The sequence below is a fragment of the Macaca nemestrina genome, chromosome X, assembly GCF_043159975.1.
Source record: "Macaca nemestrina isolate mMacNem1 chromosome X, mMacNem.hap1, whole genome shotgun sequence".
Classification (NCBI taxonomy): Eukaryota; Metazoa; Chordata; class Mammalia; order Primates; family Cercopithecidae; genus Macaca; species Macaca nemestrina.
In genome coordinates this window covers 145,170,393-145,197,645 of record NC_092145.1, presented here as the reverse complement: position 1 = coordinate 145,197,645, position 27,253 = coordinate 145,170,393, and the positions used below count along the sequence as shown (strand labels likewise).

The 27,253-nt window shown below is 38.6% G+C and overlaps 1 protein-coding gene across 2 annotated transcripts in view; it reads right to left on the bottom strand.

Moving 5' to 3' along the window:
- LOC105478157 (angiotensin converting enzyme 2) overlaps positions 1–27,253 on the bottom strand; it is a 58,703-nt gene that overhangs the window by 13,765 nt on the left and 17,685 nt on the right. For both annotated transcript variants that reach the window (XM_011735203.3, XM_011735204.3), the window contains 6 exons: positions 20,094–20,206; positions 18,508–18,613; positions 16,209–16,306; positions 7,937–8,106; positions 4,493–4,719; positions 2,080–2,224 (listed from right to left, as the gene is read on the bottom strand). In XM_011735203.3, coding sequence (XP_011733505.1) covers positions 2,080–2,224; positions 4,493–4,719; positions 7,937–8,106; positions 16,209–16,306; positions 18,508–18,613; positions 20,094–20,206 — 859 coding nt within the window. The remainder of the gene's footprint in view (positions 1–2,079; positions 2,225–4,492; positions 4,720–7,936; positions 8,107–16,208; positions 16,307–18,507; positions 18,614–20,093; positions 20,207–27,253) is intronic.

Here is a 27,253-nt window from a genome sequence, read left to right as displayed (position 1 = left end):
GAGTCTTACTCTGTCACCCAGGCTGTAGTGCAGTGGCACGATCTTGGCTCACTGCAACCTCCGCCTCCCATGTTCAAGCGATTCTCCCATCTCAGCCTCCCAAGTAGCTGGGATTATAGGTGTGCACCACCACATCTAACTAATTTGTGTATTTTTAATAGAGACGGGGTTTCACCATGTTGGCCAGGCTGGTCTCGAACTCCTGGCCTCAAGTGATCCACCCGTCTCAGCCTCCCAAAATGCTGGAATTACAAGCGCCACCGCGTCCAGTCAATCAATGGTATTTATATTAGAAATGGTTGTCGAGTGAAATAGAAACAATGTAAAAAAAAATCACCTACAAAAATAAAAAATAAATAAAAAGTTTTTAAAAATCAGAGAGTAAAGCTCATTATGTGGTTATCTCTTAGTTTTAATTAATTCAGCCAGAATATACCCTTGGAAAATAGCTATATCTTCAAAAGACTAATTTAATAAAATTCATAAAGTGCATTGCATGGCCAAAAGTGTACAGTGAAAGCCCTAATAATTCCTCTCAGGCACCACACTTCATGTACTCCTGGCAGAGAGAATTTAATAAAATTGAAATCTTACTCTCCACGCCTACCCAGCTCAAGTGTTCCCTCCTCTGTGAAGCCTGGCCCTGATCCCATCCACCTTCTGGCAGAATTAACCCCCAATCTCCTTTAGCCTTCTCTAGTTGTGCCTCCTTTGCCATTTATCTCCCGTTTTGTTGTTATTCACCTATAGTAACTTCTTGCCCTAGAGACTTGAGTACCTAGAGGGTGGGGCTGTGTCTTGGTCTTCTCTCTAATTCCAGTGTCAAACATGCTGCCTGTCACTGCGGAAAGAATTCATTTATATTTATTGAACGAAGGAACAATTGATGCATTAATGAATCACTCTAAGGATCTGATTCCATGTGCCTTTAAAATAAGCTAAGAGGGATCAAAAGATTAATCTAGCCAGAAAAAAAGGTAGCAAAATCATGTATGTGACCTTGATTAAATGGAATACATTTTTCCTTTAAAACTGCAGGATCACTGTAGACACAACTTCAGTAATATTTAAATACTAGAAACAGTTCTTATAGGTGCTGCATATTTCCTCCCACGTAAGATGTATGTTAACAGAGAGAATCTTGACAGAAGAAGTGTACTGTTTTAAACCTGTGCATGTGGAACTGCTTGTTACACATGAGATCTTCACTTCAAAAAGAAAATATAAGAAAAACAAAGAAAGAAATAATTGACGAGGGTCTAAGATGGTAAAAAGAAGATAGATTTCTTTCTTTTTTCCATTCTCTCCCTCCCTCTCTCCTTTCTTTTTTTCCTTTTCTTTTTCTCTTAAAATTCCTTCATCCAAAAACCTATTTATTTCATAGTTGCATGTGACAGGCACAGTGTGAGGCACTTGTGACACAGCAATGAGTAATGTAGTGCTACAACTATGGAAATGGTCACTGTTGCCCAAATGTGTCAGATTCTCTCTAGCTTGGAATTCTCTGTGTTCCCCCTATACACCTACATCTTTCTCAGGGCTTAAGTGCCTCTCCTCATCTGACACCCCCAGTTGGGCTTTGGATCTCCCCTGGACATTAACGGACCCTGTACCCTTCCATCACAACACTACACATTGCAGTGGTTTAATTTTCCACACCCTGCCATAAACTAAATGTTTTTTCAGGTTGAGGACCATACCTGAAATTATTAGCATTGTATCCCCAGTGCTTTGCCTAAAATGTGGGGTCACCATTTTGTTTAAAAGGCTGGATAAAAGAGTATATAAAATGGATAAATTGATCACTTTCAACATAATATCATAGTTTAATGAGTAAGCCAATACTTAAGAATATAGAGTATGAAGTAGTGTCACCTGACCCAAGGAAATTTTATCTGAGGAGATGGCATCCAAATGGAGACTAAAATATAAAATATAACAAACTAAAAATACCAAAAGGAGTTAGTTAATGTGTGCCTCTGTGTGTGTGTGTGTGTGTGTACACGCCAGTCAAATGCTTTTAAATACACAGCAAACTCATTAGAAAACATTTTACTGATTACATATTCATTGACTTACTTCATCTCCCACCACTTTTTCATCCACTGGTCTTTGGGAATTTCACCTTTAAAGACCATCCACCTCCACTTCTCTAACATATAAGTAAATGGCAGAGTCCCAACAATCGTGAGTGCTTGTTTGAGCAGGAAGTTTATTTCTGTTTCTGAAAGTAGAATGGAAATGGATAAATATTACGATGAAGATGACAGTGGATGTTTTGTGTTAAAGATAATTTTCCTAACCTCAAAATATTATTCCTCAAGATATACTTACTATAAGGATACATGGGAAAAACTGACAGTATACATAATAATATGTATATATTTATTTTCTCAGCTAAGGGATTTGGAGTACGTTGAAGCCCTGGAACAGAATGGGTAAATAAAAACCCAAAGTTACTTCTAATCTTCATTTTCTTCATTAGTTTCGGTTTCCTCCCTTAAATACCTCTTATCAGAGTTCATTAGAGCTATTTCATCCACTTTCCCAGTCACACTGTTTATTCTGGAAAGCTCCATGAAGTCAGTGACTGTTAATGTCTCATTTAAGACTGTATAACCTAGTCCCACGTCTGCTATGTGATGCCTTCTGTGAGTCTTTGTTAAATAAACAAATGCTAAACAGATTCAGTGAAAAGCCTGTAAATCAGGGAGGGGAAATAAAAGAGCCCCCCAGGAGGGCACTATCCACTGGATGGTGGAAAGTACAATGTACTTTAAATATAAGGATATCTTCCTTACCAAGAATTTAAAAGGCTTTAACAAATCATGTTATTTCATGTTATCCTTTATCAGTGACATAAAGAGGCAGTGGAGTTCATCTCTAGTGTACAAAGGAAATGTATTGAAATGTAAGCAGGGGATGTTACCTACTTTTCACATCACTGTGTCTCTAGTGTCTAGAAAAATGTCTTGCACACAGTATGTGCTCAATAAATATGTTTGGAAGAAGAAAGAAAGAAAGAGGGAGGGAGGAATGGAAGGAATAAAGGAATTTATTTAACATTATTCACAAATCGGGGCAGAATCAAGAAAAAAAGCAGGAGTTTTCCAAACCAGTGGTTTAATCATGTCTAATACCATCTTTAAAAAAGAAAAACTTTTATTTTAGGTTCAGGGGTATGTGTGCAGGTTTGTTACATAGGTAAACTCATGTCACAGGGTTTGTTGTACAGATTATTTCATCACTGATCTAATACCATCTTAAGAAACAGTCATCAACCATTTTTACCTGCTGTCAGGGAATATTTTAAAATAATAAAATATCTGTTCATTGACTTGAATTAATGATATTTTAAAATTAGGAAGCAGGTGTGGTTACTGTTAACTACCTTTGTTACTCTCGTCATGGGAGGATGCTGCTACTGGCCTGTAAGCCACTAGGACTATGCTTACAGTAACTATTTCAAACATGATGACAGGCTTTACGCTGGCCTACTCCCAGGCCCTTGTGGGATCACCAAGGATCTGGAACCAGAGATCAAGGCAAAGTGAATTGTCTACTCAAGGATGGAGCTCATGACCTTGATCTCATCGACCAAATGCTCCAGACAGAGGAACTGATCTTTATGTCACAAATAACTAAAATTAGAGGAGAGAATACATGGAAGAGAAGAAGGTATTAGGCTTTATTTGTCCTCCTTTTATGAGGAAGAAGCAAAAGCCATGGCATCCTCACTGAAGAAATTCCATCTCCTGAACATTTGTCATGTTCCATCAAGTCCAAGCCATCTAAAAGGAAATGGGCTGCCTCAGGCAGAAATGTTGAAGGATAGCACAGATTTAAGGGGATGTTACAGGGGAAATTCACGCTTCAGCAGGATGAACAAAATGTTTCAATCCCTTCTAATGTTGATATTAAACCACCTGTTCTTTAAGAATTCAAAAATTTAAAGCTATACTTTGCTTTGCATAGTATTATGGAAAAGGCTTCAGATTAAGGCTCTTGTTTTGGTTCCGCCACTACATTGCATTTTGACTTCAGGCTACTTTCCCTCTCTTGTCTTCAGTTTACTTCTCTGTAGAATGGTTTTTAGAATCTATTCCAACTCTAAAGTTTTGGGAAGTTTTTACCTACAACCAGAGGGGTCTAGTTAGAATGCAGACACTAACTGGACAAGCCATTTCAGTTCTGTGAGACTGTTTCATCATCTTTAAGAAAAAAAAAAACAAACTTCTGTTAGATGTTTCACAGGATCCCAAGTCCATTCATTCAGTTACCTCTCTTATTCCCTTTTCAATAATACAAAACCGAAAGTTGACATGTTCTGATATATACTTAACATTTTTCACCAGTAGTAATTTCCAGTTACCCGTAAATACCTTATACCTTATGCCGCAAAAAGTAAATATTTCCTACATAAGATATTAGATACCTTTGCCCGTATCAGATTAAAGAACCTCCAAAACAACCCATGAGAAAATGTCCATACCATTGTCTTCTTGAAAATCAGGTGACAGAAGACCAATGGATTTTAAATGCTTAGGTGTGGCTGCAGAAAGTGACATGATTTCCCCAACAGCTTCATGGAATCCTTCATTAGCTCCATTTCTTAGCAGAAAAGGTTGTGCAGCATATGCCATATCATATTGGATATGCCCCATCTCATGATGAGCTGTCAGGAAGTCGTCCATTGTCACCTTTGTGCACATAATGATCCTGCATGAAAATGGACAAGATGAAAATGAATCTCACTGACTTTCATTTAACAATTACAGTGGAGTTGTATGGGGTTTTGGTAGCATGAATCATCTTTCCAAGATTTATTCACCAGTGAATCTTTTTTTTTTTTTTTTTTTTTTTTTGAGACGGAGTCTTGCTCTGTTGCCCAGGCTGGAGTGCAGTGGCCGGATCTCAGCTCACTGCAAGCTCCGCCTCCCGGGTTCAGGCCATTCTCCTGCCTCAGCCTCCCGAGTAGCTGGGACTACAGGTGCCCGCCGCCTCGCCTGGCTAGTTTTTTGTATTTTTTAGTAGAGATGGGGTTTCACCGTTTTAGCCAGGATGGTCTCGATCTCCTGACCTCGTGATCCACCCGTCTCGGCCTCCCAAAGTGCTGGGATTACAGGCTTGAGCCACCGCGCCCGGCCTCACCAGTGAATCTTGAGTACCCACCTTTTATGTCCTAGAAACAGTACTAGTTGCTCAATATAAAGCAATAGGCACTGCTGAATCCTGTTCTCTTGCTCATAGACTACCAGGAAGACAGATAAGCAGAGTTCTCTGCTACAAGAACTCTGAGGCAAGTACTCTATAAATGATCAGTACACACAGCCTTGAGCATAAAAATGAATGAACATAGGCACAGTCCTCTAGAAGCACCAAGAAGGGCATGACTGAGGATGCAATGAGCAATTTGGACCTTAATCAATGTGCAGGAGTTTGCCCGGGAGAAGGCACAGAACTTGACGTTCCTAGTGCTCAATGAGAAAGGCTTAGGGGCAGAGGGATGGAAACGTGGCATTCAGGACACTGCAAGCTGTTTGGTATTGCCAGGATAGAGAAATAGTAGAAGGGGCTGCAAATTGAAACTTGGGAATCATTAGCATGTAAGTTGGGAAGTAGATATGATGGGCCATGGAGCAGGGATAGAGTGCAAGAAAAGAGGACCAAAGATAAACCTATAGAAGGTCCAAGTACCTAAGGAGTAGGGAGAGGAAGATTATTCAGAGGAGATGGAGAAAGTACAGTCAGAGAGGTTCAAGGAAATCTGGAAAAGTATGACAATGTGGAAGTTGGTAAAAAAAAAAAAAAAAAAGCATTTGAAAGACAACTCGTAAATCTTGTCTAATGCTGCTATAGCCCAATGGGATAAGAACTGCATTTGGCAATGAGATGGTGGTCCTTTTTAACTTAGCAAGAGCATTTTCATTCAGGTGGGTGTAGGGGTCATTATTCAGTAGATTCCCAAATTTATTTCATACCACTTGGATCATGTCACCACTCCCTCCAATATCCTGTGAGGCCTCCTCATTGCTCAAGAATAGACTCAGCCACCTTTTATACACCAATATGACCCTGTAAACCAAAAACTATTTGAGATAGGTCTCAATCAATTCACAAGTTTATTTTGCCAAGGTTAAGAACATGCCCAGAAGAAAAGAACACAGAATTTATAGAAACAGTCTGTGGTTTGTGCCTTTCTCCAAAAATAATTTTGAGGGCTTCAATATTTATAGGAGAAAAGTGAGCTGGAGGGGATAATGGGAGGGCATGGTAATCCACGCATTGCAAGAGAAAGGGGGAAGGTAAGGAAATATTCAATTATGTATTCATCTTATGCTCAGTAAATCTACTTTCTTTTCACAACCCCAACCTACTTTTCTAATTTGGTTCCTCTCTATTCTCTTCTGAAATAATTATAAAAATAACTACTATATATTTACTGCCTACTGTATGTAAGATTCTGTGCTTGAAAACTTACTTATACTTTCTCATTTTTAAGCCTCACTGGCATCAGTAAACTATGGCCTGCTGGCCAACCATCTGTTTTTATAAATAAATTTTTTTTGGCACACAGCCACATCCATTTGTTTGTGTATTGTATATGGCTGCTTTCATGTCACAAGGGCAGAGCTGAGTAGTTGCAACAGCGATCTGCAAAGTTTAAACTATTTACTCTCTGGCCCTTTACAGAAAAGGATTGTAGATCCAATCCCTATCCTAGTCAATGCTGGTGGGGACCTGCCGAGATTTTATCCACCATCTCCTAGCTGCCTGAGTCACAGCTGATAAGGGCCAACAGCTGCTCCCTTCAGTGCCTTTGACCAAATGCTCCCCCATACTCTGGGGCAGTCCACAGTCAAAGACTGCCTAACATAAAAGGCTAGTGCCCTTGTCTTGAGGTGTGGCCTAGTCTGTGGCTCAAGTTATGCTCCAAAGAACTTCATGGGATAAGGCTGAGGCTGAGTTTCCAGTAAAGATCACATCCTTCCTTACCTCCCTCCTTTGTCCCAGCCTGCTTCCCTCATTCCCCTCTGCCTCAGAGCTCTCCTCAATGAAGCATTTGTGAAACGATCTCCTTTTCAAGCTAAGGAATCCAACCTAAGGCTCTCACAAGCCTGCAACCTGGGAGTTACTATTCTACTTTATAAAATAAGGAAACCGAAACCAAAGAAAGTTAAAGACCTTGTCCAAGGTTGCATAGTCATTAAGTGACACACCTAGGATTCCGAAGCCTGTGCTCATTCTGCCACATTACACAAACCCTCCTTAACTTATTTCTCATTCTAGCCTAACTTGCCGACTTCAATACACAGGTCAGGTCCTGCCTCTCTGTATTTGATCCTGCTGTTCTCACAGCTTGGGTCCTCCTCCCAACTCTGTGTATCTGAATCCTTCTTGTCTTTCCAAACCTAATTCAAATCCCACTTGTAAAGCACGGTCTGATCCTATCTCCTATTGCAAGTGTGGTCAGTTTTCTTCTGATTCTCCATAAGGCATGCCCTGTGTCTCTCTTATGACATGTACCACTTGCTCCCTTCGATCCAAGCTTATTTATTCACCTATTCTGTCTTACTCACAAGAGTGAAACATGGAGGGGAAGATCAATGTGTGATTCACATGTCCATCTTCCAAAAATCTTAGCACCAAATCTTTCCTGATATGGATGCAACCATCCCCATTACCATACAATGCCAATGGATGCATAATATTTCAAAGAAAGCAGATGGTCCAAAGGTTCAAGTTAGAGCCTGCTGGCAATCCTCTTTTCCTGGGAAAACCCAAATGTGCTCTCCTGGACTCCCAGCCTTAGTTCAAGGAGAGTTAACTTATCTTTTCTGTGCTCAGAAAAGCAGAGAAAGAATTCAAGTTAAACTTCAGCCTGCCTCTGTTGTCTCCCATTTAGTATCAGTTGTGTAAGTATCAGCCCCACTACCTGAAGTCACCCTTCCCCAGGTCCCAAGCTGTGGGGTGGCAGACTACTTTCTGAACATTTCCTGGATCAGTTAGCATGGAATTTTCCCAGAATCCTTGAGTCATATTAGGAAGACCAACAGATACAAAGAACTTCTCGGCCTCCTTGAATATTCTCTGTGCATTCCAGGCCTGGGAAAAGAGAACAGTATTAATTCCAGCATCAAAACAACTGCATTCTTAAATTAAATAAGCCAGGCACAGAAAAACAAACACCACTTGTTCTCACTTATGCGTGGAATCTAAAACAATGGAACTGGTAGAAGCAGAGAGTAGAATGGTGGTTACAGAGGCTATGGGGTGGGGGCAATGGGGAGATGATAGTCAAAGCGTACAAAGTCTCAAACAGGATGAATAAGTTGGTTTTATTTTTTTGAGATCTATTGCACAGCATAGTAAATATAGTTAATAATAGAACACTGTACATTTTGAAATTGCTAAGAGAGTAAATTTCAAATGTTCTCACTGCAAAAAAAAGTATGTTAAGTAATTGATATGTTAATTAGCTTTATTTAACTATTTTTCATTGTATTCATAAATCATGAAATCACCTTGTACCCCATAAATATATAAACTGACAATAATAAATTGTCAATTTACAATAAAATTTTAAAATGGAAAAACTGCTAATGTAATTTTTAAAATAGCATTATTTCTGTTGGATATATACACTGGCAAAACCTTTCCAAAAGGCAATTTGATAACACATATGGATAGCATTTGAAATTTTTTTCTTTGTCTCAGTAATGCTGCCTCTAAGGAACTAACCTAAAAAATTATCAGAAATTAGATTCAACAATTACACTGAGAATTACTTTTAATAGAGAAAAAAGTTGAAACGACCATCAGAATGGTTAAATAATGATACCTTTGAAAAACAGAATAATGTGCAGCCACCCAAATTATATTTATGAAAAATGTTTTGGTTTAGATCCAAAAGACAGGCAATAACAAATGCTGGTGAGGGTGTGGAGAAAAGGGAACCCTCCTACGCTGTTGGTGGGAATGTAAGTTAGTACAACCACTATGGAAAACAGTTTGGAGGTTCCTCAGAAAAGTAAAAATAGAGCTACCATATGATCCAACAATCCCACTGCTAAGTATATACCCAAAAGAAAGGAAATCAGTATTTTGAACAGATATGTTTGTTGCACTATTTGCATGTTTGTTGCACTATTCACAATAGCCAAGATTTGGAAACAACCTAAGTGTCCATCAATAGATGAATGGATAAAGAAAATGTGGTACACATACACAATGGAATACTATTCAGCCATAAAAAAAATGAAATCCTGTCATTTGCAACAACATAGATGGAACTGAAGGTCATTATATTAAGTGAAATAAGCCAGGCACAGAAAGACAAACATTACATGTTCTTACTTATTTGTGGGATCTAAAAAACCAAAAGAATTGAACTCATGGACATACAGAGTGGAAGGATGGTTACCAGAGGCTGGAAAGAGTAGTGGGAAGGTGGCAGGGGCAGGTTGGGATGGTTAATTGGTACAAAAAAATAGAAAGAATGAGGCTGTGTGTGGTGGCTCAGCACTTTGGGAGGCCAAGGCGGGCAGATTGCTTGACACCAGGAGTTCGAGACCAACCCGGCCAACATGGCAAAACCCTGTCTCTACTAAAAATACAAAAATTAGCCAGGCATGGAGGGGCACACCTGTAATCCCACCTACTTGGGAGGCTGAGGTGGGAGAATTGCTTGAACCCAGGAGGTAGAGGTTGCAGTGAGCTGAGACCGTGCCACTGCATTCCAGCCCGGGTGACAGAGTGAGATCCTGTCAAAATAAAGTGTACTATTTGATAGCACAACAGGGTAACTATAGTTAATAATAATTTAATTGTACATTTAAAAATAACTAAAAGAGTATAATTGGATCATTTGTAACTCAAAGGAAAAATGCTTAAGGGGGTGGATGCCCCCATTCTCCATGATATGATTATTATATATTGCATGCCTGTATCAAAACATCTCATGTATCCCACATACCTAGTATGTATCCATAAAATTTTTTAATCCGAGAATTTTAATTGATATTATAAAATACAATTTAATAGTAAGTAAAAAAGTAGAATATATGAGCAACTTAATGAGGTAGTACATGAAAATGTGAACAGTAGACTGAGTATGATTATTGATAACGTTTTCTTGGTTTTATTTTTTATATTCCAAGTAAAAACACAACTTTTCTACTCAAGCCAACAATCATTGATTGATCTCCTTCAAGGGGAAAGGCCCTGTATTAGACTTGGTGGAAGACATAAACTATAAGGTGGACCTGAAGGCATAGGCTTTTGGAATCAAAAAGGCCCAGATGTGGCCTAGCAGCCAATGGGTAGTTGGGCCTTGGCTTCATGATCTGTATGAAGTCCAAATTTTCACAGTGTTCTGGGACTAAAAAGAGGCAGCAGTAGGCATCTGCCACCCAGAAAACTCTTCTGGTAACAAGTCTCAGGAGCTGACCAAGCCTGCTTAGGAAATAAGGCCTACATTAGGTGAGCTAAGTTTGTGTAATTGGCAGCTAGTCTATGAATCACTTTTAGTAACAGAAAACTTCCTCTGATCCCAAAGACAGTCAAGTCTGGTTTCTCTCCTTTGCCAGCCCTGGGAATAAGAAACAGGATATGAGCCTATAGATGGTTTAAAAATTAAGGACTTACTGTCAGGCAATTGGTATTGATGAGTATGACATTCTTAAGTAGAATGAACCTATACCAAAACAGTGTAGATTAGGAAATACAGTTAACATCTGTTGAATGAACAATGAATGAATGAATAGAAAACCAGGCTGAAATTATTAGGAGTTCTGAGTTCAATCCTTAGTTGCCAATGACTGTCTTTGTGACTTTGGGCAAATCATTTACCTGAGCAAATAGAAGTATGATGCAGAAGAATGAAACTAGAGTCCTACCAATCATCATATACAAAAATTAACTCAAGATGGAATAAAGACCTAAATACAAGACCTCAAACTATAAAAATCTCAGAAGAAAATCTAGGAAAAACTCTTCTGGACATTGGCATGGGCAAAGAATTTGTAAGTCTTCAAAACTAATTGCAACAGAAACAAAAATTGACAAGTGAGACCTAATTAAACTAAAAAACTGCTGTACAGCAATTTGAAACAAATGGAAAGAGACACAGCATACCAACAACATATCTGGGATGTGGCAAAAGCAATGTTAAGAGGAATGTTTATAGTGCTAAATCCCTACATCAAGAACCTAGAAAGATATCAAATTAATATAATACCACACTTTAAGGAACTAGAAAAACAAGAACAAACTAATTCCAAAGCTAGAAAAAAAGAGATAACTAAAATCAGGGCAGAATTAATGAAATTGAGACTTAAAAAATCATACAAAGGTTCAACAAAATAAAAATTCAGTTTTTTAAAAGGATAAACAAGATGGAAAGACCTCTAGCTAGATTAACAGAGAAAGAGCGAAGATCCAAATAAGCACAATCAGAATTGCAGTAAACAGACAACCTACAGAATGCAGTGAACAGACAACCTACAGAATGGGAGAAAATATTTTCAAAACATCAGAGAAATGCAAATCAAAACCCATAGTGAGATACCATCTCACACCAGTCAGAGTGGCCACTATTAAAAAGTCAAAAAATAACATGTTGGCGAGGCTGCTGAGAAAAGGGAACACTTACGCACTGTTGGTGAGAATGTAAATTAGATCATCCACTATGGAAAGCAGTTTGGAGATTTCTCAAAGGACTAAAAATAGAACTACCATTCGACCCAGCAATCCCGTTACTGTGTATATATCCAAAGGAAAATAAATCGTCCTACCAAAAAGACACCTGCACTCGAGTGTTTATTGTAGCACTATTCACAATAGCAAAGACAAGGAATCAACCCAAAGAAATAAATAAATAAAATGTGGTACATATATACCATGGAATACTATACAGCCATAAAAATAATGAAATTATGTCTTTTGCAGCAACATGGATGCAGCTGAAGACTGTCATCCTAAGTAAATTAATGCAGAAACAGAAAACCAAGTATCACATGTTCTCACTTATAAGCTAACCTTGGGTATATATAGACATAAAGATGGGAACAATAGACACTGGGGACTCCAAAAGGAGGGAGGGAGAGAAGAGCAGCAAGGTCTGAAAACCTTCCTATTGAGTACTATGTTCATATCTGGTTGATAGGACCAATAGAAGCCCAAACGTCAGTATCACGCAATATACCCTTGTAACAAACCTGCACGTGAACTCCTTGAATTTAAAATTTAAATTTAAATTAAAAAATTCTCAGGCCAGGCGCGGTGGCTCACACCTGTAATCCCAGCACTTTGGGAGGCTGAGGCGGGTGGATCACGAGGTCAGGAGCTGGACACCAGCCTGGCCAACATGGTGAAACCCCGTCTCTACTAAAAATAAAAAATAAAATAAAATAAAAATTAGCTGGGCATAGTGGTGTGCACCTGTAGTCCCAGCTATTTAGGAGGCTGAGGCAGGAGAATCACTTGAACTCGGGAGGCGGAGGTTGCAGTGAGCGGAGATCATGCCACTGCACTCCAGCCTGGGCGACAGAGTGAGACTCCATCTCAAAAAAAAAAAAAAAAAAAAAAAAAATTATCTGTGTTCCCTTCTGTTGATGAAATGATATTATAGTTATAAATTATGTATTTTTGTTCATTCAACTAAAATTCTACATTTCTGAGTAGAATACCTAATTATACTTCTATTTGCCTTATAAAATTTCCTCAGATAATTGCACCATAATTTGCTATTTGTGTATTGCTGAGCCTTTGCTTGTTAATAGTTTTAAATCTGTAAGAAGCAATGCAATGAACATTTTAGCATACGTAACATACTCCTGGGAAAAGTCCACTGCAGAATAAAAAGTGAAGCTGCATAACCATATATGGTTAGCCAGTTTTCCCAGCACCATTTATTGAATAGGGAGTCCTTTCCCCATTGCTTATTTTTGTTGACTTTGTCAAAGATCAGATGGCTGTAAGTGTGTGGCTTTATTTCTGGGTTCTCTATTCTGTTCCATTGGTCTATGTGTCTGTTTTTGTACTAGTACCATGTTGTTTGGGTTACTGTAGCCTTGTAGTATAGTTTGAAGTCAGGTAATGTGATGCCTCTGGCTTTGTTCTTTTTGCTTAGGATTGCCTTGGCAATTCAGGCTCTTTTTTGGTTCCATATGGATTTTTGAGTAGCTTTTTCCAATTCTGTGAAAAATAATGATAACTTGATAAGAATAACATTGAATCTGTAGATTGCATTAAGCAGTATAGCCATTTTAATGATACTGATTCTTCCAAATCGATGAGCATGGGATGTTTTTCCATTTGTTTGTGTCACCTATGATTTCTTTCAGCAGTTTTTTGTACTTCTCTTTGTAGAGATTTTTCATCTCTTCGATTAGATGTATTCATAGATGTTTTAATTTTTGTGGCTATTGTAAATGAGATTGTGTTCTTGATTTGGCTCTCAGTTTTTGGTATATAGAAACGCTACTGATTTCTGTGCATTCATTTTTGTATGCCCCCGCTTACTGAAGTCATTTATCACATCTAGGAGTCTTTAAAGTTTTCTAGGTAAAGAATCATATCATCAGCAAAGAGAGCTAATTTGACTTCCTCTTTCCTTATTTGGATGCTTTTTGTTTCTTTCTCTTAAATGATTGCTCTGGCTAGAACTTCCAGTACTATGTTGAATATGGGTGATGAAGTGGGCATCCTTGACTTTTTCCAATTCTCAAAGGGAATGATTCTAGCTTCTGCTGATTCAGTATGATGTTGGCTGTGGGTTTGTCATAGATGGCTCTTATTATTTTGAAGTATGTTCCTTCAATGCCTAGTTTGTTGAGGATTTTTATTATGAAAGGATGTTAGATTTTATCAAATGCTTCTTCTGCATCTATTGAGATAATCATATGGTTTTTGCTTTTAATTCTATTTATATGGTGAATCACATTTATTGATTTGCATATATTGAACCAACATTGCATCCCAGGAATAAAGCCTATTTGATTATGGTGAATTAACTTTTTGATGTGCTGCTGGATTCAGTTTGCTAGTATTTTATTGAGGATTTTTGTGTCTCTATTCATCAAATATATTGGCCTGTAGTTTGTTTTTCCATGTGTCTTTGCCAGATTTTGGTATCAGGATGATACTTGTCACATAGAAGAGTTAGGGAGGAAAACTTCCTCCTCAATTTTTTTGAATAGTTTCAGTAGAATTAGTACCAGCTTTTCTTTTTACATCTGGTAGAATTTAGCTGTGAATCTATCTGGTCTAGGGCTTTTTTTGTTTTTTTAGTTGGTAAGTTTTTAAATTATTGATTCAATATCAGAACTAATTATTGGTCTGTTCAGGGTTTCAATTTCTTCCTGATTCAGTCTTGGGAGGTTGTGTGTTTCCAGGAATTCATCTGTTTTTCCTAGATTTTCTAGTTCGTGTGCATAGAGGTGTTTGTAATAGTCTCTGAGGATCCTTTGTATTTCTGTGGGATCAGTTGCAATGTCACCTTTGTCATTTCTGATTGTGCTTATTTGGATCTTCTCTCTTTCTCTGTTACAATCTAGCTAGAGGTCTTTCCATCTTGTTTATCCTTTTAAAAAACTGACTTTTCATTTTGTTGATCCTTTGTATGATTTTTTAGGTCTCAATTTCTTTAATTCTGCCCTGATTTTAGTTTTCTCTTTTTTTCTAGCTTTGGAATTAGTTTGTTCTTGTTTTCCTAGTTCCTTAAAGTGTGGTGTTAGATTATTAATTTGATATCTTTCTAGGTTCTTGATGTAGGCATTTAGCACTATAAACATTCCTCTTAACATTGCTTTTGCCACATCCCAGATATGCTGTTGGTATGCTGTGTCTCTGTTTTCATTTGTTTCAAAGAATTTTTTGATATCTGCCTTAATTTCATTGTTTACTCAAAAGTCATTCAGAAATAAGTTGTTTAGTTTCCAGGTTATTTCATGGTTTTGAGAGTTCCTCTTGGTATTGATTTCTATTTTTATTCTACTGCAGTCTGAGAATATGCTTGGTATAATTTTAATTTTTTGAATGTATTGAGACTTGCTTTATGACTGAGCATGTTGCCAGTCTTAGAGTATGTTTCATATACAGATGAGAATAATGTATATTCCATAGTTGTTGGGTGGAATATTCTATAGATGTCTCTTAGGTTCAATTGGTCAAGTGTTAAGTTTAAGTCCAGAATTTCCAGAATTTCTTTGTTAGTTTTCTGCCTCAGTGATCTGTATAACACGGTCAGTGGGGTGATGAAGTCCCCCACTATTATTTTCTGGATGTCTAAGTCTTTTCCTAGGTCTAAAAGTGCTATGTTTATGAATCTGGGTATTCCAATGTTGGGTACATATATATTTAGGATAGTTAAGTCTTCTTGTTAAATTGAACCCTTTATCATTATGTAATGACCCTCTTTGTCCTTTTCTACTGTTGTTGGTTTAAAGTCTGTTTTATCTGATACAAGAATAGCAACCCCTGCTCTTTTTTGTTTTCTATTTGCATGATAGATCTTTCTGCATCCCTTTACTTTGAGCCCAAGTCATTACACATGAGATGGGTCTCAAAGACAGTAGAGGGTTAGGTTTTGTTTTTCTCTCCAATTTGCCACTCTCAATCTGTTAGGTGAAGCATTCCTGTCATGCTGTTGTTAGCTGGTTGCTTTGTAGTCTCGACTGTGTAGTTGCTTTATTGGGTCTGTGGGCTATGTACTTACTTGTGTTTTGAGGAACCCAGCACATTTAAATAATTAAACCAAAGTAGTAATAAAGGTGTTACTTAAAATTGTTTTTAAAGATTCTTGTAATATTTTTAACACTAATAATTTTTAATATGCAAAAATCCCCTCATAATATTCTTGTTTTTACTATCCATAGAGATTACTGGCTGGTTACTTAGCAATGACAAACTTTGGAAAGAGTGATACCAACCAGTTGACAATTCTACATCTTACTGCTTAATGGAAAACTCAGGTAATCTGCATTTTAAATACCTTTCAATGAGATCAATACTACACCTGCAATTCAAGGTATCTGAGGCCATTGTAAACTGTTTTTCCATGAAAATATAGCTATGTAAGAAATAAATTTCAATTAGCTTAAATTTTTTATTTACATGGTTTCACATAAAAATAAAAATAGAAGGATGACATAAAAATAAATGAAGTTGAGAATTTAGATTTAGTTTTTAAGGGCTCTTTTTCCTACCTGGTTCACCATTGCATCAGTAACATCTATGTTTGGTTTCTGTCCAAAGGGAACTGTCAAAGAGTACAGATTTGTCCAAAATCTACCCCACATATCACCTATTTTTTAAAAAAAGTCTGTTAGTATATGACAAAGCAGCAGAAATGTAGACATAATTTATTAAATATATGGACCATCACTGATACTGTAAATTAGAAACAGATTTCTATAATCTACCACCCATGGTACAAAATATTACAAATTAAGCTGTTAGTAATTCCCAATGTTGGCTTCAAAAGAGGTCATATAAGATCATCATTCAGGAACTTCTACTAACTGGTAACTAAATTCCACTTTTATTCCTATATTCGTGTACTTAACTTGGTGACTTTGTAAACATCTCAAACAAATGTTAAGTTGTATTCCAAGGCCAGAGACCACGAAAAAGAAGATGTATCTAGAAAAAGTCAATCTAAGAGCGGGACCAGAATCCTGGTGCCAAAGAAATGGGGCAACAAACTTCATGAAGAATACTCCTGTAATCTCAGCACTTTGCAGAGCTGAGGCAGGCAGATCACTTGAGATCAGGAGTTTGAGACCAGCCTGGCCAACATAGTAGAGACATGGCAAAGCCCTGTCTCTACTAAAAATACAAAAATTAGCTGGGCGTGGAGGCTTGAGCCTGTAATCCCAGCTACTTGGGAGGCTGACGCAGGAGAATCGCTTGAACCCAGGAGGCAGAGGTTGCGGTGAGCTGAGATCAGCCACTGCACTCCAGCCTGGGTGATAGAGCAAGACTCTATCTGAAAAAAAAAAAAAAAAAAAAAAAACTCTATAAACTTATATTTTAAAAGATAAAATTTAGTACTGATACATGTGAAGTCCTATGCTTAAATTTTAAAGAAAAACTTAACCATCATAAAAACATATATGTGGCATTAGGCTAAAGCACAGTGCACATCTAAAAGACCAAAAATGAGCCAACGAACAGTATGGCCTGGCTTCTAAAGCATAAATGTGACCTTGAGCTAAATCAATAGAAGTATAGTGTCTAGAACAAAGGTAGTCATGGTACCATGTCTTTCTTTATGTTGGTCAAACCTCGTCTGGAGTAACTGTTCATCTCTGAGCATGATAATTGAGGAGGCACATTGACAAAGTACAGTTCATCAAAATGAGAACAATTATAGAAAAGTGAGGTTTTAAGGAATGGTCGATAATGTATAAGATATTTAACTTGACAAAAGAAAACAGTGTAAACATGACAATAACAATAATAGTCACTAAAATGTATTGCACCAAGTACTATGCTGTATCTTATATGATGGTTCTTTATGAATATCTGGAAGGTCATCTTGTAGAATAGGAATTGACATTCTGGGTAACCTCATAGCATGGAAATAAGACTAATGAACGGAAGTCATCAGAGGGGTGTTGCTTAAGTTCCACATAAGGTAGAATTGTGTTACATTGGTTCCAGGTAGCAGTAAATTAGTCTGCATTGGAATGAAGAAATTATCCCATCACACCAGACAGGTTTAAGCAGAAACTGAATTACTAAATAATGCTTGCCATTGACTTTGTAGAAAGGATTTCCACATTACTTTAGAGTTAAAAGTCTCCACAGGTCCTTTCTCCGCATTCTCTCCTGCTAACAGACACAAGGTTTGGCTGTGAAGGAGATTAGCTTCCTGCAACTTAGTCTGACTACAGTAGAAATGCTATGTATGCATGGCATGAAATTTTCAAATATTTATATTTTATTTGGCCTCAGTTGCTGCGGTGGGAGAGGAGAAGATGGTCACTTTCATTCTTCACTCATGCGATTCCAAGCCAAGCACTTTTCAGCAAAAGTAATTGGTGAGGTCTAGAATGAAGTTAGGAAGCTTTCGCCCAAGCTATACCTTTCTGTTACCCCGACCACCCCCAGCCAACCAAGCTTTTTTCCTCTGATGATATGATACTAAAATCTCAAATTCCACCTTAAGAGCTTAGCCAACCAACTTAAATACTAAAAATTATTTTCCCCATTTCCACTCTCATTTGAGCCTGTAATTCTTTCTCTAGTTATCTTAAATAACCCCTTTATCATTTGAATTGCAGCCAAAATAATAACTCTTTATGTATAAAAAAGTAATACAATAGAGAATTGTTTAAAATAGACTTTTGGTTGAAGAAAATGCTTTCAAAATGTGATTTCTACAATGTTACCACTTACAGAATTTTTCAAAAGTTTTATGTTAAGGCTCACTCAAAAAGGCAATTTTATTGTTAGAAATAACAAAGAGCCAAGTACATGAAGAATTCATGGGCTTCTTACCAAGCAAATGAGCAGGAAGGCATCCAGTTGGACTAATATAGGAAGGGTAGGCATTCATCAACTTTGCCCTCACATAGGCATGAAGATGTTCATATAATGGTTTAATCTGAAAAGCCCAGGAAGAAAGTTTAAGACCAAGAGTAACCAATTCTAATTTCCATTCAACAACACTAGAAATAGGAGATTCTTTAAACAAGTAGAATTTCACCAAATTATAATTCTTCTTCTCTCAAATTTCTGGAAAATTTAAAAGTATTCCTTCTTCCTAGATATTGATGATAACTCTACTGCATAAGTCGATAAACATACTTGGGAGAACACAGGTCCCAAAATAAAAGCAGATGCAAAAAATATATATTCATTTTTAAGATCGTTACCTCCTTCCTTTGTTTTAGTTTGAGGTATAATTTACATACTATAAAATTCACCCATTTTCAAGAGTGTAGTTCCATGAGTTTCAATAAATTAAAACTACTGGGAAACCATCACCACTATCTAGTTTTTTAACATTTCTATAACCACAAAAGGTTTCTTGTAGTCAGTTCCACTCCTATCTCTGGCCACTCTGAGTATATCACAGTCTGTTTATCCATTCACTAGTTGAAGGACAGCTGAGTTTTCCAGTTTGGGGCTATTATGAATATTGCTGCTATGAACATTTGTGTATGTGTTTCTATGGATAAGGATATATGTTTTCATTTATTTCACATAGAAACTTAAGAGTCATGGTAAGTGTGTGCTTAACTTTTTAAGAAATTGCCAAACTGTTTTCCAAAGTGACTGCCCCATTTTACATTTCTTCCCGCAGTGTAAGAGGGCTCCAGCGTCTCACATTTTCCCCAATATTTGGTATTGTCCATCTTTTTAATCATAGCTATTCTGGTGGGTGTGGAGGGGATTTTCATCATGGCTTTAAATTTGCATTTCCCTAATAACTTTTTATTTTCTTATTTGCCATTTGTGTCATTTCTTTGATGATGTACTTATTCAAGTCTTCTCCCCATTTCCTTTTTGGGGAGTTGTTTATCTTACTTCCATTTTTGATAGCTCTGCCAAACTATGGCTGTGACAAGGTAACTCACATTAGAAGTTTGAAGGTGCAGGTAAAGGGGAGGCATGGGGCCAAAATGAAGGAAAAACATCTGTGGGACATTTCTGTTCACAAAACTCTCTCTTCCCTATGAAGACTAGCTTAAAGTAATAGTATCAATTGTCCTGAGGAAGGAAGCAAAGTCTATAGCTCTGCTAACACAGGAAGACAGTGCCAGCCCCAGGTAGCTCAAGAAGATCATTCCTACTTATAAGCTAAAGGACCATTTCTTCTTATAATATTTCATTCCTATAGTCTTTCTATTAGTAATTAATGGTCAGTGACTGAAAGAAGGAGGAAAGCAGAGCAATTCTGATCATCTGTAGGACTGTCCTATTATTCTCTAAAATCTTTTCAAACTCTAATATTCCATAACTTTATGAGGCCTGGGAATGGCTGACCAATGTGTTAAGAATGAGCCAGAATGCCTTTAGTCGCTGTCCCTCTTTCCCATACACTGCCCCACAGCTGTTTCTGTGTACAGTTCCTTGCTTACCTCTTCAAAGGTACGTTCCACATCTTCAATCAACTGGTCGCGGTTGTAGTCATAGCCATCTACCCCGTTTACTTCATAGTCTCCTCTCCAATAATCCCCATAGTCCTTATAATCTGTTTTTTTTTTTTTAAGAGAAAGGGAAGAACATAAGGGAAAGAAAGAGAGAGAGCACAATATACATCGATTAGCCTTGCTGTGAGGTTAAAAGAAATGTAAAGGCTTATCACATTTTTATTGTGATAAACATCAACGCAAAGGGATGCAAACGAATAATAACATTAAGTAATCTCTGTTAAAGCACTTGCTCTGTGCCAGGAGTTTAAAAGTATTATTTTATTTAATAAACACAAGAACCATACAATATTGTCATTATTATAACTCTCACTATGCAGAGTAACAGCCTGTTTATTTTAAAATAAATTTTATTCCTTCCTGGCAAGATGGCCGAATAGGAACAGCTCCAGTCTCCAACTCCCAGCGCGAGCGACACAGAAGACCGGTGATTTCTGCATTTTCAACTGAGGTACTGGGGTCATCTCACTGGGGAGTGCCGGATGATCGGTGCTGGTCAGCTGCTGCAGCCCGACCAGCGAGAGCTGAAGCAGGGCGAGGCATCGCCTCACCTGGGAAGCGCGAGGGGGAAGGGAATCCCTTTTCCTAGCCAGGGGAACTGAGACACACAACACCTGGAAAATCGGGTAACTCCCACCCCAATACTGCGCTTTAAGCAAACAGGCACACCAGGAGATCATATCCCACACCTGGCCGGGAGGGTCCCACGCCCACGGAGCCTCCCTCATTGCTAGCACAGCAGTCTGTGATCTACCGGCAAGGCAGCAGCGAGGCTCGGGGAGGGGTGCCCGCCATTGCTGAGGCTTAAGTAGGTAAACAAAGCTGCTGGGAAGCTCGAACTGGGTGGAGCTCACAGCAGCTCAAGGAAACCTGCCTGTCTCTGTAGACTCCACCTCTGGGGACAGGGCACAGTAAACAATAACAAACACAGCAGAAGCCTCTGCAGATGCAAACGACTCTGTCTGACAGCTTTGAAGAGAGCAGTGGATCTCCCAACACGGAGGTTGAGATCTGAGAAGGGACAGACTCCCTGCTCAAGTGGGTCCCTGACCCCTGAGTAGCCTAACTGGGAGACATCCCCCACTAGGGGCAGTCTGACACCCCACACCTCACAGGGTGGAGTACACCCCTGAGAGGAAGCTTCCAAAGCAAGAATCAGACAGGTACACTCGCGGTTCAGAAATATTCTATCTTCTGCAGCCTCTGCTGCTGATACCCAGGCAAACAGGGTCTGGAGTGGACCTCAAGCAATCTCCAACAGACCTACAGCTGAGGGTCCTGACTGTTAGAAGGAAAACTATCAAACAGGAAGGACACCTACACCAAAACCCCATCAGTACATCACCATCATCAAAGACCAGAGGCAGATAAAACCACAAAGATGGGGAAAAGGCAGGGCAGAAAAGCTGGAAATTCAAAAAATAAGAGTGCATCTCCCCCGGCAAAGGAGCGCAGCTCATCGCCAGCAACGGATCAAAGCTGGACGGAGAATGACTTTGATGAGATGAGAGAAGAAGGCTTCAGTCCATCAAATTTCTCAGAGCTAAAGGAGGAATTACGTACCCAGCGTAAAGAAACTAAAAATCTTGAAAAAAAAAGTGGAAGAATTGATGGCTAGAGTAATTAATGCAGAGAAGGTCATAAACGAAATGAAAGAGATGAAAACCATGACACGAGAAATACGTGACAAATGCACAAGTTTCAGTAACCGACTCGATCAACTGGAAGAAAGAGTATCTGCGATTGAGGATCAAATGAATGAAATGAAGCGAGAAGAGAAACCAAAAGAAAAAAGAAGAAAAAGAAATGAACAAAGCCTGCAAGAAGTATGGGATTATGTAAAAAGACCAAATCTACGTCTGATTGGGGTGCCTGAAAGTGAGGGGGAAAATGGAACCAAGTTGGAAAACACTCTTCAGGATATCATCCAGGAGAACTTCCCCAACCTAGTAGGGCAGGCCAACATTCAAATCCAGGAAATACAGAGAACGCCACAAAGATACTCCTCGAGAAGAGCAACTCCAAGACACATAATTGCCAGATTCACCAAAGTTGAAATGAAGGAAAAAATCTTAAGGGCAGCCAGAGAGAAAGGTCGGGTTACCCACAAAGGGAAGCCCATCAGACTAACAGCAGATCTCTCGGCAGAAACGCTACAAGCCAGAAGAGAGTGGGGGCCAATATTCAACATTCTTAAAGAAAAGAATTTTAAACCCAGAATTTCATATCCAGCCAAACTAAGTTTCATAAGTGAAGGAGAAATAAAATCCTTTACAGATAAGCAAATGCTTAGAGATTTTGTCACCACTAGGCCTGCCTTACAAGAGACCCTGAAGGAAGCACTAAACATGGAAAGGAACAACTGGTACCAGCCATTGCAAAAAAATGCCAAAATGTAAAGACCATCGAGGCTAGGAAGAAACTGCATCAACTAACGAGCAAAATAACCAGTTAATATCATAATGGCAGGATCAAGTTCACACATAACAATATTAACCTTAAATGTAAATGGACTAAATGCTCCAATTAAAAGACACAGACTGGCAAACTGGATAAAGAGTCAAGACCCATCAGTCTGCTGTATTCAGGAGACCCATCCCACACGCAGAGACATACATAGGCTCAAAATAAAGGGATGGAGGAAGATTTACCAAGCAAATGGAGAACAAAAAAAAGCGGGGGTTGCAATACTAGTCTCTGATAAAACAGACTTTAAACCATCAAAGATCAAAAGAGACGAAGAAGGCCATTACATAATGGTAAAGGGATCAATTCAACAGGAAGAGCTAACTATCCTAAATATATATGCACCCAATACAGGAGCACCCAGATTCATAAAGCAAGTCCTTAGAGACTTACAAAGAGACTTAGACTCCCATACAATAATAATGGGAGACTTCAACACTCCACTGTCAACATTAGACAGATCAACGAGACAGAAAGTTAACAAGGATATCCAGGAATTGAACTCATCTCTGCAGCAAGCAGACCTAATAGACATCTATAGAACTCTCCACCCCAAATCAACAGAATATACATTCTTCTCAGCACCACATCGTACTTACTCCAAAATTGACCACGTAATTGGAAGTAAATCACTCCTCAGCAAATGTACAAGAACAGAAATTATAACAAACTGTCTCTCAGACCACAGTGCAATCAAACTAGAACTCAGGCGCGGTGGCTCAAGCCTGTAATCCCAGCACTTTGGGAGGCCGAGACGGGAGGATCACGAGGTCAGGAGGTCGAGACCATCCTGGCTGACACGGTGAAACCCCGTCTCTACTTTAAAAATACAAAAAACTAGCCGGGCGAGGTGGCGGCGCCTGTAGTCCCAGCTACTCGGGAGGCTGAGGCAGGAGAATGGCGTGAACCCGGGAGGCGGAGCTTGCAGTGAGCTGAGATCCGGCCACTGCACTCCAGCCTGGGCGGCAGAGCGAGACTCCGTCTCAAAAAAAAAAAAAAAAAGAAACTCAATCAAAACCGCTCAACTACATGGAAACTGAACAACCTGCTCCTGAATGACTACTGGGTACATAACGAAATGAAGGCAGAAATAAAGATGTTCTTTGAAACCAATGAGAACAAAGATACAACATACCAGAATCTCTGGGACACATTTAAAGCAGTGTGTAGAGGGAAATTTATAGCACTGAATGCCCACAAGAGAAAGCAGGAAAGATCTAAAATTGACACTCTAACATCACAATTAAAAGAACTAGAGAAGCAAGAGCAAACACATTCGAAAGCTAGCAGAAGGCAAGAAATAACTAAGATCAGAGCAGAACTGAAGGAGATAGAGACACAAAAAACCCTCCAAAAAATCAATGAATCCAGGAGTTGGTTTTTTGAAAAGATCAACAAAATTGACAGACCGCTAGCAAGACTAATAAAGAAGAAAAGAGAGAAGAATCAAATCGATGCAATTAAAAATGATAAAGGGGATATCACCACCGACCCCACAGAAATACAAACTACCATCAGAGAATACTATAAACACCTCTACGCAAATAAACTGGAAAATCTAGAAGAAATGGATAATTTCCTGGACACTTACACTCTTCCAAGACTAAACCAGGAAGAAGTTGAATCCCTGAATAGACCAATAGCAGGCTCTGAAATTGAGGCAATAATTAATAGCCTACCAACCAAAAAAAGTCCAGGACCAGATGGATTCACAGCTGAATTCTACCAGAGGTACAAGGAGGAGTTGGTACCATTCCTTCTGAAACTATTCCAATCAATAGAAAAAGAGGGAATCCTCCCTAACTCATTTTATGAGGCCAACATCATCCTGATACCAAAGCCTGGCAGAGACACAACTAAAAAAGAGAATTTTAGACCAATATCCCTGATGAACATCGATGCAAAAATCCTCAATAAAGTACTGGCAAACCGGATTCAGCAGCACATCAAAAAGCTTATCCACCATGATCAAGTGGGCTTCATCCCTGGGATGCAAGGCTGGTTCAACATTCGCAAATCAATAAACATAATCCAGCATATAAACAGAACCAAAGACAAGAACCACATGATTATCTGAATAGATGCAGAAAAGGCTTTTGACAAAATTCAACAGCCCTTCATGCTAAAAACGCTCAATAAATTCGGTATTGATGGAACGTACCTGAAAATAATAAGAGCTATTTATGACAAACCCACAGCCAATATCATACTGAATGGGCAAAAACTGGAAAAATTCCCTTTGAAAACTGGCACAAGGCAGGGATGCCCTCTCTCACCACTCCTATTCAACATAGTGTTGGAAGTTCTGGCTAGGGCAATTAGGCAAGAGAAAGAAATCAAGGGTATTCAGTTAGGAAAAGAAGAAGTCAAATTGTCCCTGTTTGCAGATGACATGATTGTATATTTAGAAAACCCCATTGTCTCAGCCCAAAATCTCCTTAAGCTGATAAGCAACTTCAGCAAAGTCTCAGGATACAAAATTAATGTGCAAAAATCACAAGCATTCTTATACACCAGTAACAGACAAACAGAGAGCCAAATCAGGAATGAACTTCCATTCACAATTGCTTCAAAGAGAATCAAATACCTAGGAATCCAACTTACAAGGGATGTAAAGGACCTCTTCAAGGAGAACTACAAACCACTGCTCAGTGAAATCAAAGAGGACACAAACAAATGGAAGAACATACCATGCTCATGGATAGGAAGAATCAATATCGTGAAAATGGCCATACTGCCCAAGGTAATTTATAGATTCAATGCCATCCCCATCAAGCTACCAATGAGTTTCTTCACAGAATTGGAAAAAACTGCTTTAAAGTTCATATGGAACCAAAAAAGAGTCCGCATCTCCAAGACAATCCTAAGTCAAAAGAACAAAGCTGGAGGCATCACGCTACCTGACTTCAAACTATACTACAAGGCTACAGTAACCAAAACAGCATGGTACTGGTACCAAAACAGAGATATAGACCAATGGAACAGAACAGAGTCCTCAGAAATAATACCACACATCTACAGACATCTGATCTTTGACAAACCTGACAAAAACAAGAAATGGGGAAAGGATTCCCTATTTAATAAATGGTGCTGGGAAAATTGGCTAGCCATAAGTAGAAAGCTGAAACTGGATCCTTTCCTTACTCCTTATACGAAAATTAATTCAAGATGGATTAGAGACTTAAATGTTAGACCTAATACCATAAAAATCCTAGAGGAAAACCTAGGTAGTACCATTCAGGACATAGGCATGGGCAAAGACTTCATGTCTAAAACACCAAAAGCAACAGCAGCAAAAGCCAAAATTGACAAATGGGATCTAATTAAACTAAAGAGCTTCTGCACAGCAAAAGAAACTACCATCAGAGTGAACAGGCAACCTACAGAATGGGAGAACATTTTTGCAATCTACTCATCTGACAAAGGGCTAATATCCAGAACCTACAAAGAACTCAAACAAATTTACAAGAAAAAAACAAACAACCCCATCAAAAAGTGGGCAAAGGATATGAACAGACATTTCTCAAAAGAAGACATTCATACAGCCAACAGACACATGAAAAAATGCTCATCATCACTGGCCATCAGAGAAATGCAAATCAAAACCACAATGAGATACCATCTCACACCAGTTAGAATGGCGATCATTAAAAAGTCAGGAAACAACAGGTGCTGGAGAGGATGTGGAGAAATAGGAACGCTTTTACACTGTTGGTGGGATTGTAAACTAGTTCAACCATTATGGAAAACAGTATGGCGATTCCTCAAGGATCTAGAACTAGATGTACCATATGACCCAGCCATCCCATTACTGGGTATATACCCAAAGGATTATAAATCATGCTGCTATAAAGACACATGCACACGTATGTTTATTGCAGCACTATTCACAATAGCAAAGACTTGGAATCAACCCAAATGTCCATCAGTGACAGATTGGATTAAGAAAACGTGGCACATATACACCATGGAATACTATGCAGCCATAAAAAAGGATGAGTTTGTGTCCTTTGTAGGGACATGGATGCAGCTGGAAACCATCATTCTTAGCAAACTATCACAAGAACAGAAAACCAAACACCGCATGTTCTCACTCATAGGTGGGAACTGAACAATGAGATCACTTGGACTCGGGAAGGGGAACATCACACACCGGGGCCTATCATGGGGAGGGGGGAGGGGGGAGGGATTGCATTGGGAGCTATACCTGATGTAAATGACGAGTTGATGGGTGCAGCACGCCAACATGGCACAAGTATACATATGTAACAAACCTGCACGTTATGCACATGTACCCTACAACTTAAAGTATAATAATAATAAATTAATTTAAAAAATAAAATAAAAATAAATTTTATTGCGTATATTTAAGGTGTACACCATGATGTTATGAGATACATATATAATAAAATGGTTACTATAGTAAACAAAATTAACATATCTATCATCTCACATAGTTGAGCATTGTCCCCCCATGGAAGAGCAGCTAAAATCTACTCATTTTGCAAAAATCCTGAATACAAAACATTATTATTAACTATAGTCCTTACGTTGTACATTAGATCTTTAGACTTGTTCATCCTACATGTCTGCTACTTTGTATCCTTTAACCCACTTCTCCC